The sequence below is a fragment of the Gallinula chloropus genome (genome assembly GCF_964237585.1).
Source record: "Gallinula chloropus genome assembly, chromosome: 8".
NCBI classification, from domain to species: Eukaryota; Metazoa; Chordata; class Aves; order Gruiformes; family Rallidae; genus Gallinula; species Gallinula chloropus.
This window is the reverse complement of record NC_140093.1, coordinates 1,781,344-1,796,839: the sequence shown is the minus strand read 5'-3', so window position 1 is coordinate 1,796,839 and position 15,496 is coordinate 1,781,344. Positions and strand designations below refer to the sequence as shown.

Here is a 15,496-nt window from a genome sequence, read left to right as displayed (position 1 = left end):
CACAGAAGTCTCCTGTCTCCAGCTATCTCCATGCTGCTGTGCTACAACACTGCAGTTTACCACTGTCAATGCTGTAACTCAACTGGTGCTGAGAGTTTGGCCACTTGAGGACTGCTTTTTCTGCAGGCTGCTCCCTACCATTACAAAGCAAAACTGTGCATTAGTTATTTTTGCTTTAGTGAGCTTGGAAGTTGATATTCCCACACTATACATCTGCCACACAACTCCTTCTTCACAATGCTCTAAAGTTTACAGAAGAAGCAGCAGCATTCTTTGGGTTCAAACACCAAATTAAGTTACAATGCTTAACGAGTCACCACATCTGCAGTTAACTTCATTCCAGGCACACAGACCCCAAACTTGAGCTGGATTCACAGAGAAAAGCTTAATGCTGTATGTCACTAGTGCAAACATGCAGAGCACTGCTTCAGAGCAGAACAAACCAGGGCAGTTGTCACATACACAAACGGTAAGACAAAGGGGAAGGTGTTAAGAATAAGAAGGAAGAGGCCTGCAAGGGAGGGTTAGGTTTTGCATTAGGAAAACACCCAGTAATTAAGCACTGGAATAAGCAGCCTAAAAAGGCTGTGATCTTCTATCACTGATTTCAACACAGCTTATCCCAGCTACAAGTAGCAGGAATGGAACAGATGATCACTTCAGGTCCATTTCAGCACTATTTTCTATTATTCTATTCTTTCAGCAGCTCTCAGCAGTGTATTTTTCTAATTACACCCAGTTTTCACCAGATTACACTCCCTTTATTCGCATTTCCTAGCACAAACACCCAGGGCAAGCTGTTCTGGACACTACCTCCTTTGGCACTATGTTGCTGTACCTTTTGTTAGGATTTGGCCCTTAAGATCTCTCAAGAGTAGAGCTTTAATTTCACAGCACGGATCTTGCTCATTTTACTCCATATTTACCGAGAACAAAGGCAAGACTATGCAAATGCCCTGCTACTTAGACCTGAACAAAGTGGAAGCAAACATGTAGATGTGAATGGGAGACATAATGGTATGAAAAAAGCAGTCCTTTTCAAAAGTAAAATGACTTTGTCAGGGTCCCTTTACACTATGTGCATGGATGATTTGTGACAAAACAAAAAAGTGCTAGCCTAGCACATCACCCATGTCAGAGATTAGAGCACTTCAAAACCCTCAGTAGTTCAAGCACTTTCTGGAACTTGAAAGGCTTTCTTAGGAGATGCTTAGCTTCTTTATGGCTTTTACACGACTTTGATGTGCACCTAAGAGTGAGGAATCTTAATCTGGAGGTTTTCTATGGAAAATACCCATATTGCATAATAAATCACAAAATCTTGTCACCCTGATTAACACAAGTCAAAAGTTTGCAAAACTTTGTGCCTCAAGTTAAAGATTCTGAGTCATTATTTTGATACCCAAATAAGAACCCTGAATTTCTGAGCACTTCCAAAAGGCTTCTCTAATAATAGCACTGGAGTAATATTTCTAATCATTGGTGAAGTGTAGCATGCAAGGCAGAAGTCAGTTATGCAAGCATCACTTCTCCCCCCCTTTCTCATTCCCTCCTTAAAGCAGAGACTTACAGTTCCTTAAAGTTAAGGGAAACACCATCAATTTCTCATCTGTTACAAAATCTCTTCTCTGAGGGCAAACATGGATGTGTAAACATCAGCTCTGTCCTCCCCCCTCACTATACACACTTAACCCCCAGTAGCATTAATGGGAATTATGCATGCATAACGAACAGAGAACAGTCCCCTTATGAATAGGGCCCTTGTTGGAACAATGAATACATTTAACCATTAACATCTAGGGATGTGCTGAACTATCCAATTTAACTAGCTGCCAGACAAAGCTACCCTGACCTATCTGATACTGTCGGGTTCAGAACGCGGCGCTCTGAAATTTGTCTCTCATTTGTCTTTAAAGGACTTGACAGTGGTCTGCCCAGCAGAGCAGGAGCTCTTTGTCAGGAGCAGCCCCTCCGGTAAGGATGGCCCTCCAGAAGGGCTGCCACATCCACCATGTGATGCAAGGACTGGAGAGAGAAAGACCATGACCCCAGGAAGCAAGCGGAGGCATTAGAAGATAGAAAAAATCTGTATATAAATACTTGGAATACATACATACAATGATCATCAGCCTTAATGGAAACCCAGAAAGGCAGGATATGGCACAATCATATGAAGCAGGCTAAAAACTGCACATCAAAAGAGGAGAAAGGCTGATTAAAGACAACTTCTGGAGGAATCATTCTGTCCTCTATAGCTCTGAAGTTCCTATGCAATTGCCTGGCTACACTTGCTCTTCGTTCCTATGTTTTAGCTAGGAAAATGCAAGGTATTTTATGTATAAATGATACTTTGAGACTTTTTAGTCCAGAAAGCAGCAAATAAATTTAATGATATCATCCACAATATTTAGAATTCCTCCATTGTCTTAAGCTCTTTCTGTATTCTTCGAACTAGGGCCTTTTTCACAAGTGAGAACTTTAGACATTAATAATGCATGTATGAATATACCAAGAAGGTAATTAATAACCATCCTTTGAAGCTGATGTACTGAAAGAGTAAAATAGATGGATTTATTCTCCTGAAATTATATCCAGAATGATTATCCATAATAAGAGGGAAGGCTGTGGTTGCTCCACCATAAATCACTTGCTAAATACTGCCAAGGTACCTGGTTCTGTCCAACAGAAGGCAGCTCAGGACAGTCAAGCCCTCTGAAACTCACCTGTAGGACTGCTGGAGCAAGCCCTTGGCATGCCTGCACAGCACCTTGTGTACAAGAGACCAGCCTCAAGTCCAAGTGAGCCTTTGGAAGGCCAGAAACCTGCCACCTCAAGAAAAAACCCAGATGCAGCTCACATGTCTACTGAAGAAAACCATGGAGCAGTAGCATCGGTAGCATCGCCCTTCCCAGCTAGGCAGGTTTCCTTTCCATCAGATGTCACTGGACTGCAGGACTCAGTATGACATCAGCAAAGCACTCTCAGCCACTTCATTTTCATTTGGCACCCCAAAAAGGGGCTACACAAATATTGTCCTTATGTTTCTCTACAGGGCAGTCACAGGGTCCAGCCTTGCTGAAGCAGTTCAGACACAAAGGGCTAATTCCAAGTATCAGCATCACTACAGAAATTATCTAGCTCTTGAAACTGACAAAATGCAGCCAAAAAAATATTCCTGATACCTCTCATCTTTGTAACAGCCAGAGCAGTTCGGCACACAGTCCTACTACCCTTACCTCACACACCATACAAGACCTGTCCAGATCACAGAGAGCCTCCTGGCACACCTGAATCTACAGAAGACCACCCTGGGTCACAAAGAACAAAAGGAGGGAAAATCTTTGTCCTCCTAAGTCTATGCTAAGTAATCCTGTGGACCCAACTCTTAGCTTGGGGCTCAGGTTACTTTTGTAGATCCAAACAAGATGTGTAGAAATACTTTACATTTTTCCAAAAATAATTTAATTTTTAAGGCAATGTATTAAGTGCTTGGTAGAAGGCTGAAGCAGATTTGTTTATTTTCTCCTTAAGATGATAAATTGTTAAATGTTAGCTGGGTACCTCATTTCATCCATTGATGCTGCTCACAAGATAGTGTGAATGAAACAAATATCTGTAAAATTCTCTTTATAGATATCAGGATGAGTCCATCATATTAGAAGGAACCTCAAAAGACCATCTCGTCCAACCCCCCTGCCAGAGCAGGATCACCTGGACTAAATTGCACAGGAACACATCCAGATGAGATTTTAATATCTCCAGAGAAGGAGACTCCACAAGCTCTCTGGGCAGCCTGTCCCAGGGCTCCATCACCTTTACAGTGAGAAAGTTCCTCTCTATATTCCCATGGAGCTCCCTCTGCTCCAGCTTGCACCAGCTGCCCCTTGTCCTGTCACTGCCATCAGTGAGAAGAGCCCAGCTCCATCCTCCTGACTCTCGTCCTTCACATATTTGTAAACATTAATAAGGTCACCCCTCAGTCTCCTCCAAGCTGAAGAGCCCCAGCACCCTCAGCCTCTCCTGATAAGGAAGGTGCTGCACTCCTGGTGGCCCTGGGCTGGGCTCTTCCAAGGAGCTCTCTGATTCTGCAAGATACTGATACCTACTCCAATTGTCAGCAACTGAGAGACCGAGTGGAAATTCTGTGTCATGGGCTCGGCTGCTGTTTGGAAATTGATTCTGATGCATCAAAATTCACATTTTCCCTTAGAAGCAGATGCTGTGCTTTAAACTGGTACAGCAATGAGTATGTACTGGAGGTATTAATGAACATTAAACCCTATCACGTCATTTTATACTTTCAGGGGAGAAAGATCCAATTACAAAGACTCTGCAATACTTCAAACTACAGCTCTAGTTTTATGCCCTCTAAAAACAAATCCGTTTTACTGCCCAGGGTGCACTTCACACATATCCTTGCTTTATTTTTTTTTTTACAGTTCCCCAGGTTCATGCCAGTTTTCACGATTAATCTTTATAAAAGCTTTTATTCATTTTGATGTATTTATTTTATTGATTTATATAGCAATTATCATGCCAACTTTGTTTTCACTAATCACACTAATGCTTCCTCATTAATACTGCTCTTTGGTTAAGAATTGACTGCTCAGCCTTGTGATACTGGGGTGTGGGAAGGATATTTTTCTATTACCTTCCACTTACAATCTGATGGCAAAACTTCAGTGGCACATAAGGTGCTAGGAGCACCTCTCAGCAGCCACCAGTACTTTAAGGATGGGGCATTTCTTACTAAGCTGCTTCTCCATCCTGCAATCCAGTTGCCACACCATAATCACCACATCTTGAGCTGATCATTAAAAGTCAAAAATAAGAAAGTCATTACGTGGTCTTTTCAGCTGATATTTGAGAGAGTGAAGAGACCACGTGAATTATAGGAATCCTTGGCTTGGTTTGATAAGAAGATTGCACGCTGGGGGAAAGTAGGTTCTCTGCTGATTCTTGGATTCCTTCCCAGGACATTTACAGTAAGGGGTGATCTGAATAACTAAGCCAGTCTTCTACTCACCTGGACCAAATGCTCATGCAAGTCACTCAGGACACTGATTTTTTCTGAGGTTCGCGGATATGAGAGCTATAGATTTCCATCTGGCAGTGGAACAGCGATTCCATCTTTATGAGGCACTAAGTAAGTTTAAACAGATTTTTTTTTTGCTTACAGATTACTCCCAAGAGAGCACTATAGAGTGGGCAGCTGGCCCTCCTGAAACAGAAATTTAAGGCATGAGAAAAGAAGAGGAGAGAAAGATATTACCACTGGCGTGAGTCTTGCCTGCATCGCAGTCATCACCAGCTTTAGGTTAACACTTCTGGTGACAGCCTGAGCCTGGAGAGTGCTAGAAAATCCCAAGAAGATTAATGAAGGAAGCATCCTTACTCCAGAGGAGCTGCAGGCTGCACAGGCACAGCTTTTCTTCTGCTCAGAGGAGCTATCACAGCAAGTGCTGGCTACAGCCGTTGACTGCTCAGAGACTCTGGAAAGCCTTCTTCCTCCCTGGGACTGCCGATGTGTGTGAAGAAACAAGAGCTTCCAGGCTCAGCTTCCAACTCCTCAGAAAGCAAGGCAACTTCTAGACCTTTTCCTCACAAAAAGGAAGAAGTCAGCCTGAAGAAATGAAGGTATATAGGAATCTATATGATGCCTATCTACTGATACTTGGTCTGACTGGGCTCTACCTCCCTTTCACAGCAGCTTTTCAGCAATACCCTTCAAAATAACATACCATGATGCAACCCATAGCAGGGGAAACTGAGGCACAAGTGGCCTTAATTCAGATCTATTCAGAGTGCAGCAGTGATGGGAACAGAATTGGACCAGCCCATTCCCTCCAACTGGCCAGCAGTCTGTGGCTTAAACCATGGAGAAGTCTGTGTGTCCATAAAAAACCAAATACTAATTGCAGTAGGAAGAAAACCTTCCATTATAACAAGCTGCAAGCAGCGGCAAGGACATTTCACAAACTTATAACTATCAGGATTTTCTAAAAGAAAAAGAAGCCTCATGGAAACAAGTTTACTTTTTTCCTTTCCTTAAAATCTTAACACTCAGGAACAGTGTAGGGTGGTTAACATGACTGCCCTCATCCAGCAACCCTTCCTCTAGATGCATTCTTCATCCACGGCACTGAAGGCAGTCCCACACAACCACATACACAGGTTAAACTTCAGTATAAATTGCAGTTCACAGCAGAGGATTAGTCATTCATTCTGATGGGACAAAAACTTTCCAGAGCCAATAAAGCAGGCACATTTCACATCTGGCACACACCAGACCGACGAGTGACTCTGACAGAACGCTGCTGTGAGCAGAACGCGTTTCGGCACTGCACCTTTACCAGGGGAATTACAGTCTTCTCATTAGGATGATAGAAATTAAGAGCTGAGTGGTAATAAAAAAAGAAAAACAGGAAAATAAAGCATGGCATGACCCATTTCATAATAAAGTGGCTAGTTTAATAGATGTTCTTGGATGCATGCAAAAGGAGATCTAGCTCACACTCGATTCTCAACATGACGGGAGCTTTGCCACAGGCTGAGGTGGGGTAAGATCCATTCTAACACACACAGCAAGGAGCTTCTGGTAGGGACCTAGGACTTTCCTGTGGCTATTCAGCAAGTGAAATAGTTTCAATGTATAAATTGTTAATGCATATCCAGGTCTGCTATGGGATATTCAGACATACACTTGTCTGCAGCAATGAACACTTCAGCTTATTTAAGGTGCAGGATGACAGTAAAGAACAAAAGCTCTCAGTAGGACAAAATCTGCCTTTCAGAGGTGAGTCCCTGAGCACAGTCTGGGCAGCTTCTGTACTCTTTGCACAGCAGCAAGGTAAGCAAATCATCCTTTTGGTAGTCTTCAAGATGATGATTTAGAAGGTAAAGGGTTCCTAGAACTCTTCTACAGATGGTAAATATTTTTCTTGGTTACCAGAAATCAGCCTGATTCTATCTTTACACTTGTCTAAACAAGTCTAAAAAATTTAATTGTTTTTGCATGATCATACACTAGTCAGTAACCAGAAGGGACAGAATAGAGCCTATATATACAGAGAGGATATTCTCATGGCTACATAATTACCAATGGAATCAAGAGGGCTACTTTTATTCTGGTTCTGCTACAATTCACCCCCTGAATGTGGACAAGTCCCTGGCTCCGGTTGGGTTCATTCAGTTTTCCAACTGTGAATTTGGAAAGCACTGACAGCCAGCCACCACTGTGCTCCATTCCATGGAGAAGCCTGTGAGTAACTGGATCTCTCAACACAGCCCATGCCAGCGTGCAGTTACACTGCAATATAACCTCAGGCTCACAGGGTGTCACTAACAGCAGCCCCGTGTCCGGGAGGAATGCCACACGTAGCAGTGGGCATCAGGTTTGAGATATCTAGACTCCCTGGAACCAAAGGCTTAGTCCCTGGCAGGATTAACACAGCCCTTCACTCCTGGAGACAGCGTGCAATTCTCCCTCATCGAAATGTTAACCCAGGAGCTCCTACAAAAACATCCTGGCTCAGCCTGTGATAATCAAAGTACAAGACTGGGAACATATTACCTCATTTTCCAGTCTGGGGGAAGACACAAAAAAAACCTTCCTCTGAATCACAGCCAAGGCAGCAGTACCTTTACCTGACCAATCTGTTTGCTATTTGCAGCAAATTACCCTTGAAACATCCAGTTTGTTCCAGAAAAAGAGGCTACCAGATAGCAGCACAGGCTCTGCCAGTGGAAGAGAAAGTCTTACAGACAGACCGAAGACATTTGCTGCTCAGAAACACCTGTTGTTTGGGCCTTTTCTCCATCCCATGTCAAAACATTCCTCTTAGTCTTCAACTTGTTAATGGTCTAGATTCAGAAAGATACCTGATGTTGGGGAAACTATGGGAAAGAAATTGAAGGGCAGGCTCCTAAGCAGCTCTAGTTTCTCTCTTGCAAAGTTGATTTTTTAGGTAGTTTGCTGCCAGAGTCACATCACATCTTAAACACAAAACCCAGAGGTCTTCCTCCTTCCCGTGTCATTACATTTCATACAAGAGGATGGCAAGTCCTACCTGAAGCTACTCTCCATCTCGCTGCCACCTACCCACTCAGGTATCACAGTGACCTGTCTGCAGACCACATGTAACACGGGGAAAGCAGCCACCACTCCCCATGGCACTTGTATCCGGGATCCACCAGCGTACAACAGCAGCACTGCACTCACAGCTATTAGCACAGGAGGGTGTAGGCAACAGGCTTTCCCAAAGATTTAATTCTGTTATGGTGTAACGGGTACCACCCACAAGAGGAGACAAAACACAGACCTGACAGTCTGCCACTGGGTTGGGCCTCTCTCCTCAGATGAGATGCTGATTTTTCTAAAGGTTCTAAGAACTTGATAATCCTTTAGACTTTAAACTGACAGATTTGTTGAATTAACATATAAATACTGGCTTGAAATTAGCCAAGGGCTATCAACACTTATGTGATTGAAAATAGGATTGAAAACAGACAATACGATGCAAAAGTTTGTTTTTCTAGAGATAATTCCTCCAGCTCTGGGGGCCTCAGTACAAGACAGACATGAACCTGTTGGGGCAAGTGTACAGAAAGCCCACAGAGATGATCAGAGGAAACTGAAGCACCTCTCCTGCAAAGACAGGCTGAAAGTTGGGTTGTTCAGCCTGGAAAAGGCTCCAGGGAAACCTTAGAGCACTTTCTAGTACCTAAAAGGACTACAGGAAAGCTGGAGAGGGACTATCAGCAAGTATAGTGATAGGGCAAGAGGGCTTTGAACTTAACAGAGGGAAGATTTAGATTAGATATAAGGAAAAAAAAAAAATCTTTACTGTGAGGGCAGTGAGGCCCTGGCACAGGCTGCCCAGAGCAGCTGTGGCTGCCCCTGGATCCCTGGCAGTGTTCAAGACCAGACTGGATGGGGCTTTGGGCAACCTGGACTAGTGGAGGGCATCCCTGCCCATGGCAGTAGGTAGGACTGGATGGGCTTTGAGGTCCCTTCAAACCAAACTGTATGAAAATTACATGACTACACAAATCAACTGAGGAGTACCCCAGTGTATGTGCAGTGGGAAGGTCCCAACACACTTCATTCAGCTGAGCACACTGCTTTCCAGCATCAACCCCAGCTGCTCACCCCTCTTTCCATCTTCTACTTGAACTGACAGCTGCCTGAAGTCTTCAGGGGAGATGCTTCTGTGTTTGTGTGTTGTTAAAATGCATAACAAAATGAGTCAGAATGTCCTAGAGAGAAAGAGCATGGGTGTGTGTGGAGGGAGGGTTATATTAAGACATATTCAGTGATAACAGCTACCAGATGAAAACACTGGAAAACACTTCAGTACTTAATTAAGAGGGCACAAGACAGGAGGCATTACTGCCTGGCAATATATCATTAAAACACACGAGCTTTGGTGGAGCTGAGTATACTTAACAAACAGAGAAGATCAATATGAGCCACTTTTCCTCAGCTCTAATCATGCTCTTCAAAAGAAACCTTTATGAGCTGAAATTTAAAAGCTTATTACCCTCCCTCACCTTCTCTCACATTATTTATTTTCTGAGAGCTTGTTATTCAGTAGGAAAGTTCAATGTGACACAAGAACACAGGGAAACCTCTGAAGCATCACAGCACCTACACCTTCCTTCTGGAAGTGCACGATTTCCACCAAGTTCCATCTACAGCATTAGAGTTTTATAGAAAATATAAAACAATCTGTTTAAATCAAGTTTGAAGAACATTTTCCAGAAAAAGCTCAGGAAGACGGTTAAACATACATGAAAATGGATGAAAAGCCTTGGTTTTGCCTCTATTACCAGCATTCACATTTAGTTCTTGAAGACGTGTGTGCTCTGATGCCTCTATCAGCAGAGGAGAACACTACCATAATGCAAGCCTCAAAGTGCCATTTCTGCAAATCTCCTCTGGCCAAAAAATTCCTTGCTCACAGTCCACAGCCACGTGTCATCTCAACTATGTTATGCAAAGTGAAGGTAGAGATCACCAGCACACTGCAATCACTTCCACTCCTAAGAGTCACGTAAGAGATCAGCCCTACAGCCTATCCAATCTCGTCCCCAAGACAGAAACCCATACTACAAAACGCATCCAAAACTCATTTAAGGTAAGAAGCCTTTTCATCAAGCTCAGCAGGCTCTGAACTGAACTGCTTTAAGAAAAAATAGGAAAGATGCGAAAAAATAATAAAGCAACAACCCAAATTGACATTTACACCACACACCTACAGGCAGTTGTGCTAGCATGAGGCAGCTAGAGATTGTTCTGAGATTGATAGTCTTTCCTTTTCTCACTCCAGTTCTTGCAAACGTGGTTTTCTTGAAACACATAAGAGGGCTATGACTTCATTATCTAGATATTTACACGGTCATTCGTAAGAGGTTTTTTGAATGATAACATACTTTATCAACTTAACTATGAATCCGACAGGCTAATTGCCTAATATGCAAAAGCCCCATCCCTTTCTCATTTCGCAGGCGTTACTTTGCCATTGCATTGCGGTCACGCATTCTTCAGGAGCTGGATGAAAAGGCAGGAGGGAGCAGCGCGCTACTCCTCAACTTTCGCAAGTATGAACTGCTGCGGGCTGAGCTCCTGCGCAGCGAAGCACTGAGTCCTGTTGACTGCAGCCCCCCGAGGCGTTACCCTGCCGTTCCTTGGGACGAGGGTCCTCGGGTCACACACGAGGTGACTCTTCCCAGCTCTGAAGTCACAAAGCATTTGCCAGCCTGCCCCAGGATCCCTACATCTGGTCAGCAATTCAGGCGTTGCTTAACGACTCGCTTACTAACGCGCTTTCTAAGAAAGGGATGCTCGGCGATCCTCTGCCGTGAGCACTCCAAGGGATCACACCTGTCCCGCAGCCAGGGAAAAAGCTCCGGTGCTTACGGCAGCGACCGATGAGCAGCACCCGCACAACGCGAAAACCAAGGAGTCATCCCGCTCTCCTGGCTAGAAAGTCTTCCAAAACCCTTTCGGTCCGAGGCGAGCCAAGCCCGCTCCGCTCCCCGCTACCTGCGCCCGGCAGGCAAACCGGCGCTGGGCGAAGGGCGCCGCGGCGCACCGGCTTCCCGCAGGCAGGCGCGCAGCCCCCGGCGGCACCACCGGAGCCGAGGCAGGACCCCGGGCCGCCCCGCTGCTCCGAGGGCACGGCAGAGCCCCCGCCACCCTCCCCTTCCCCGTCTCCCCCAACCCCGCGGGTGGGTCCGTACTGACCGGCCGTGGGCACGTCGGGGACCAGCTTGAGGGGCCCGATCTGCCGCAGCTGAAACGCCGTCCGCACTTCGTGGCAGCTGGGGGACTTGCCCGCCGCCACCCCGCCGCACAGCCCCGCCGCCGCCAGCAGCCACAGCCCCAGGACCCCGCGGCTCCCGCCGGCTGCCATCTCGCACCCCCGGCGGCCACGGGCCGGGCCGGAGCGCTGCGGGGCGCGGGCCGTGTGCCGGGCGCCAGTCCCGGCGGCGGCGCTGCCCCCGCCCGCCTCCCGCGCTCCTCCTCGCCGAGTGCGGCCGCCGCCACCGCCCGCCCCCGCCCCTCCCCGCCCGCCCGCGGGGTCCGAGGGGGCGCCGCCGCCCCCCGCTCATTGGCTTCTGCCAAGATCAGGGGGAGAAAAGAGCCCTGACGGGCGTCTCCGGCCGGGCCGCGCCGACACCGCGCCTGGCCCGAGGGCTGAAGCCTTGAGCAGCCGCTGGAGAGGGGGCGAGGGGGCCCGGCCCGTTTCCCGCCCCACCGAGGGGTCCCCCACGGCACTAACCCACGCGAGGCAGCGGAAGGTGGCTGCGGTAGCTGGGGGTTCTGCCAAGGTGCCGCTGAGCAGCCTCACGGGAAGTTGAGTGTAGAAGTTTTAGCAGCATCTGTGCAGTCTCTGCAGCTGATGAAGGGCAACCCAAGTCACCAGAGAGTCTCCGAGGAAGGGAGATCTGTACCGAAGTAAAGGCATCAGTGCCCTGTGCCCCCTCCTCGTGTGGCTGTCACAGAGAACAGCTATGGAGTGCAAACAGCCGCAGACAAACTGAGCACAGCAGGTTGGGAAAGCCATGCATGGTTTGCCCCTGTTCTGAAATGCCTAGCAGGTGACATGGAGGCCATGGAACAGCCTCCACAAGACAAGTATTAACCCCAGCCAGCAGCCACTGCACCAACTAGGAAAGTCCCTAACGTCAGGAAACTGATCCCTATGGACCAACTGCACACAAACAATCTGGTTTTCCAACAGCCAGAAGCAGTTACACCCCATATTGTTCTGGGGAGGACACACACAGACCCCTCCTGGAGCTGAGACCACCTTGAGAGCAGCTGCTGTCACCAACAGAGACATCTTGTGCAATCTTTTCACTGTCCAAACCGTGCTTTGGTATCAACTAACATACCACACACTTCCCCTCAGCATCTGTAAAGATTTCCCATTTCACAAAACCACTCGATTTCCAGACAAGCCAAACACAGGGAGTCTCCCACAGCAGCCTGGTTTGCACAGGTACCTTTCAGGCATATGGGGTACATTACAAGCTACAAGAATTAGTATAGTTTGAGGCTATTATTTCCAATTTCTTCAAGGATACTTGCGACCCTCAAGATGCTTCCAGTGTGCTCCTGGAGCACCATTAATCCAACCATTATACCTTCCCACAGGCAGCAGGAAGAGGCTGAGCTCCCTGCTGCAGACCATTGCCCCAGCTGTATTTTAAGAGCTGGAAGCACAAATCCTTTAAGCAATTTGCTTGCAGTGACTGTGCGCCTATGAAGGCAGAAAGACATTAATTCTTTTTGTGAAAAACAAACATAAAGCACAAATCTGATTCAGAACATTTAACCTGTAAGCTAAAACAAAACTGGAAGAGCAAGTCACCCCTATAATCATGCATCTACATTCAAAAGCAGAGAACGAGTCACCTTAGACACCTCCTGCTCACCCCAGTCAGAGCTGCACCACTATGCTCTTCCCACATCTCTCAAAGGTCCCCAAAGCAGCCCAGGACAGCACACCCCAAAGGACCAATCCCTAAGAAGTCCAGGTCCACACTGCTAGAAGTTATGCTGCCAGCATGGTTTAACTTAGCTACACAAGCATCAACAGGATCAGGCCCCAAAATCGAGGTAGCAACAGATAGAGAGACACAAGGGAGTGATGAGCATCAGTGAAAGAACGACTGGCATGGTAAGGTGCAGCTCCTCAGCTGCCTACCTGCTGTCCAGGGTGTGGTTTTATGAGCCCAACGAAGAGGAACTTGTTCTAGCTGCTTTTTGTGTAACCTCAGCCCCAGTCCTAAAAGCTCTTATTCAGGCAACACTGCCTTTCAGGAGTTCTGCCAGAACAGAAATGGCAGGGTGATGGATCTGACAAATCATGTACTTGCCAAATAACCTTGCTATTTAGCATATAAGTTACTCAATGAACAGCACCTAAATCAGTGCTGTGGAAGGGCCCAAGGCGTTTCATTCAGGGCGATTCCTGCCCTTGTTTTCAGTGGGTGGCAAGTTCAAATCCCAAATGGCTAATCCTTTCCTGATATGACTTATTTTAGTGCCTCATCTTTACATGATGGCTGTTCTATTTCTCACCTGTCTTTTTCAGGCTATGCCATGTCATCTTGCTTAACTGTATTTTTTAACTGATTCTCATCATTAGCTATGTTACCATCTCCAGTTCCCCCTTCTATCCTTAAAATCCTGCTGAGGAACCCAAATGAGACACACAGGCAAACCCAACCCAAAAAATCTCAGTGTCAGCAAACTGGAATGTCCATATAGGCAATACTGGTTACTTGATACATGAGGGAACATTTATGCTTAAGGATTTTGTAATAACTATGTTGGGAGGCATGAATTGATGATGGCCTGTTATGTTTCAGGCTACAGTCTGATTTTTTCCCCCTCTGCAAAAAAGCCATGTAGACACACACACTGTCTGCATGTAGGGTTGTCAGTTACGTTTTTTTCCCCTTTTTTAAATACAGTGCAGATAGGAGAAAAGGAAAAGGAAAAAGTTTTAAGCTAATTCAGGAATTGGGCATTTCTTGATCACTGACACCTCTAAATATATTTCAATACGCCTTTTTGCTGCAAAGCAATGTTTCAGAACATGTTGCTCAATCACCATTAATGAGAAGTCAGTCATCATCCCCATCAGCACTCCCACCACACACTCTCACAGTCCACAGCTAAATGCTGGCCTCCCCAACAGCCCTGCATCTCTGAGCTGGCAGTGACCATCACACCCCTCTGACACTGCTTTGGTGACAAATTATAACCTTGCAGCACCAATGAGCACACGGGACTGCTGCTTAAAGCCACTGACAGAGCAGGAAGCCATAGGCACCCTAGGTGATCCCCCCCTAGAAAACGCTGATCAGACCCAGTGCCGTGCTTGGGCACAACTGACTCCCTGGCAGACTCAGAACACACACCACCAGCAGAACACAGTGGACCCCAAGTCATTCTGGCCCTACCTCCCCAAGACATGTGGTCCACACACAGCAAGGCAGTCAGGCTGACTTCAGGGGCAGCAGTCAGGTGCTCAGTGGTAAACACATGCCTAAAGGCTTTGCTGGAAGAGAGCTACAGATAACAGGAGAGCCATTTCACCAACCACTGCACATGACATTCTACCACACTTCAGCAATTTGCTTGGAACAATCAGAGTTTACCTTGTCAACAGGTGTCTTGTTGTCCTAACAAGTGAATATTTATTACCCACACGTCACTGAGAACTGTATCAGTCCTCCTTACAATGAATGGCAATATAAATCTGCCCAAACAATCCGCTCAGCCTTAATCCTGCTAAAGTGACCACAATACTCAGCATGAGCTTTGGATGTGTAAGAAAAGCCGAGATCAGGCCTAGAAACAGGGTTTTGTGTGCCTGTTGCCTCAGCCCTTCTCTTCTTGAATATAGCTGGAGCTTTGCCAGCAATTTAAATGGAAGCTGGACTAATTCCCTTATGTTTAAGATAAGCTCATCTCCCGTGCTGGACTTCCCACCAATGGGACTGAGCAGACACAAGGTCTGCTCTTGCCAACTCAGCTGCCAGAGCCAAGCCTTCCCTCATGTGTCTCAGCCATTCCACGAAAGCCAGTCTTCTGCTCCTTAAAGCCTTATTTTATCTTTAGAGGTCCAATTTTCCAAGATTTGTGTGTCACTGAAGCACCTGAGGACCTCACCTAACTATGCAGAAGTAAAATTAAGGGACCTGTTTGTACACCACTGGAACAAGCCCAAACCACAAGCTGACTTCCATTTAGAAAACAACTTAATCAGTCTCAAAAGAAATGCAAAATCCTCTGGCCAGAGGAATCTGTAATTAAGGCAAGGGTGGGTTTTTTCAGGATTTTATAGTTTTCAGGTTTTTCTTCTTTTAAGGAAGTTAAATCTATTTTCTGAAGACTACTATATTTCAAGTCAGAGCAAAGTTTAAAGCTGAGTATGAAATTTTAAATATAGATTTCAATAGTAAAACACCTCAT

The 15,496-nt window shown here is 46.1% G+C and overlaps 1 protein-coding gene across 1 annotated transcript in view; it reads right to left on the bottom strand.

The window, feature by feature from the left end:
* LOC311194192 (glypican-5-like) overlaps positions 1–11,417 on the bottom strand; it is a gene marked incomplete at its 5' end in the record, with an annotated part of 343,706 nt that extends 332,289 nt beyond the window's left edge. Inside the window, one exon of the mRNA XM_084267218.1 lies at positions 11,249–11,417. Within this exon, the coding sequence (XP_084123344.1) occupies positions 11,249–11,417 (169 nt within the window). The remainder of the gene's footprint in view (positions 1–11,248) is intronic.
* Positions 11,418–15,496: the final 4,079 nt, after the last annotated feature.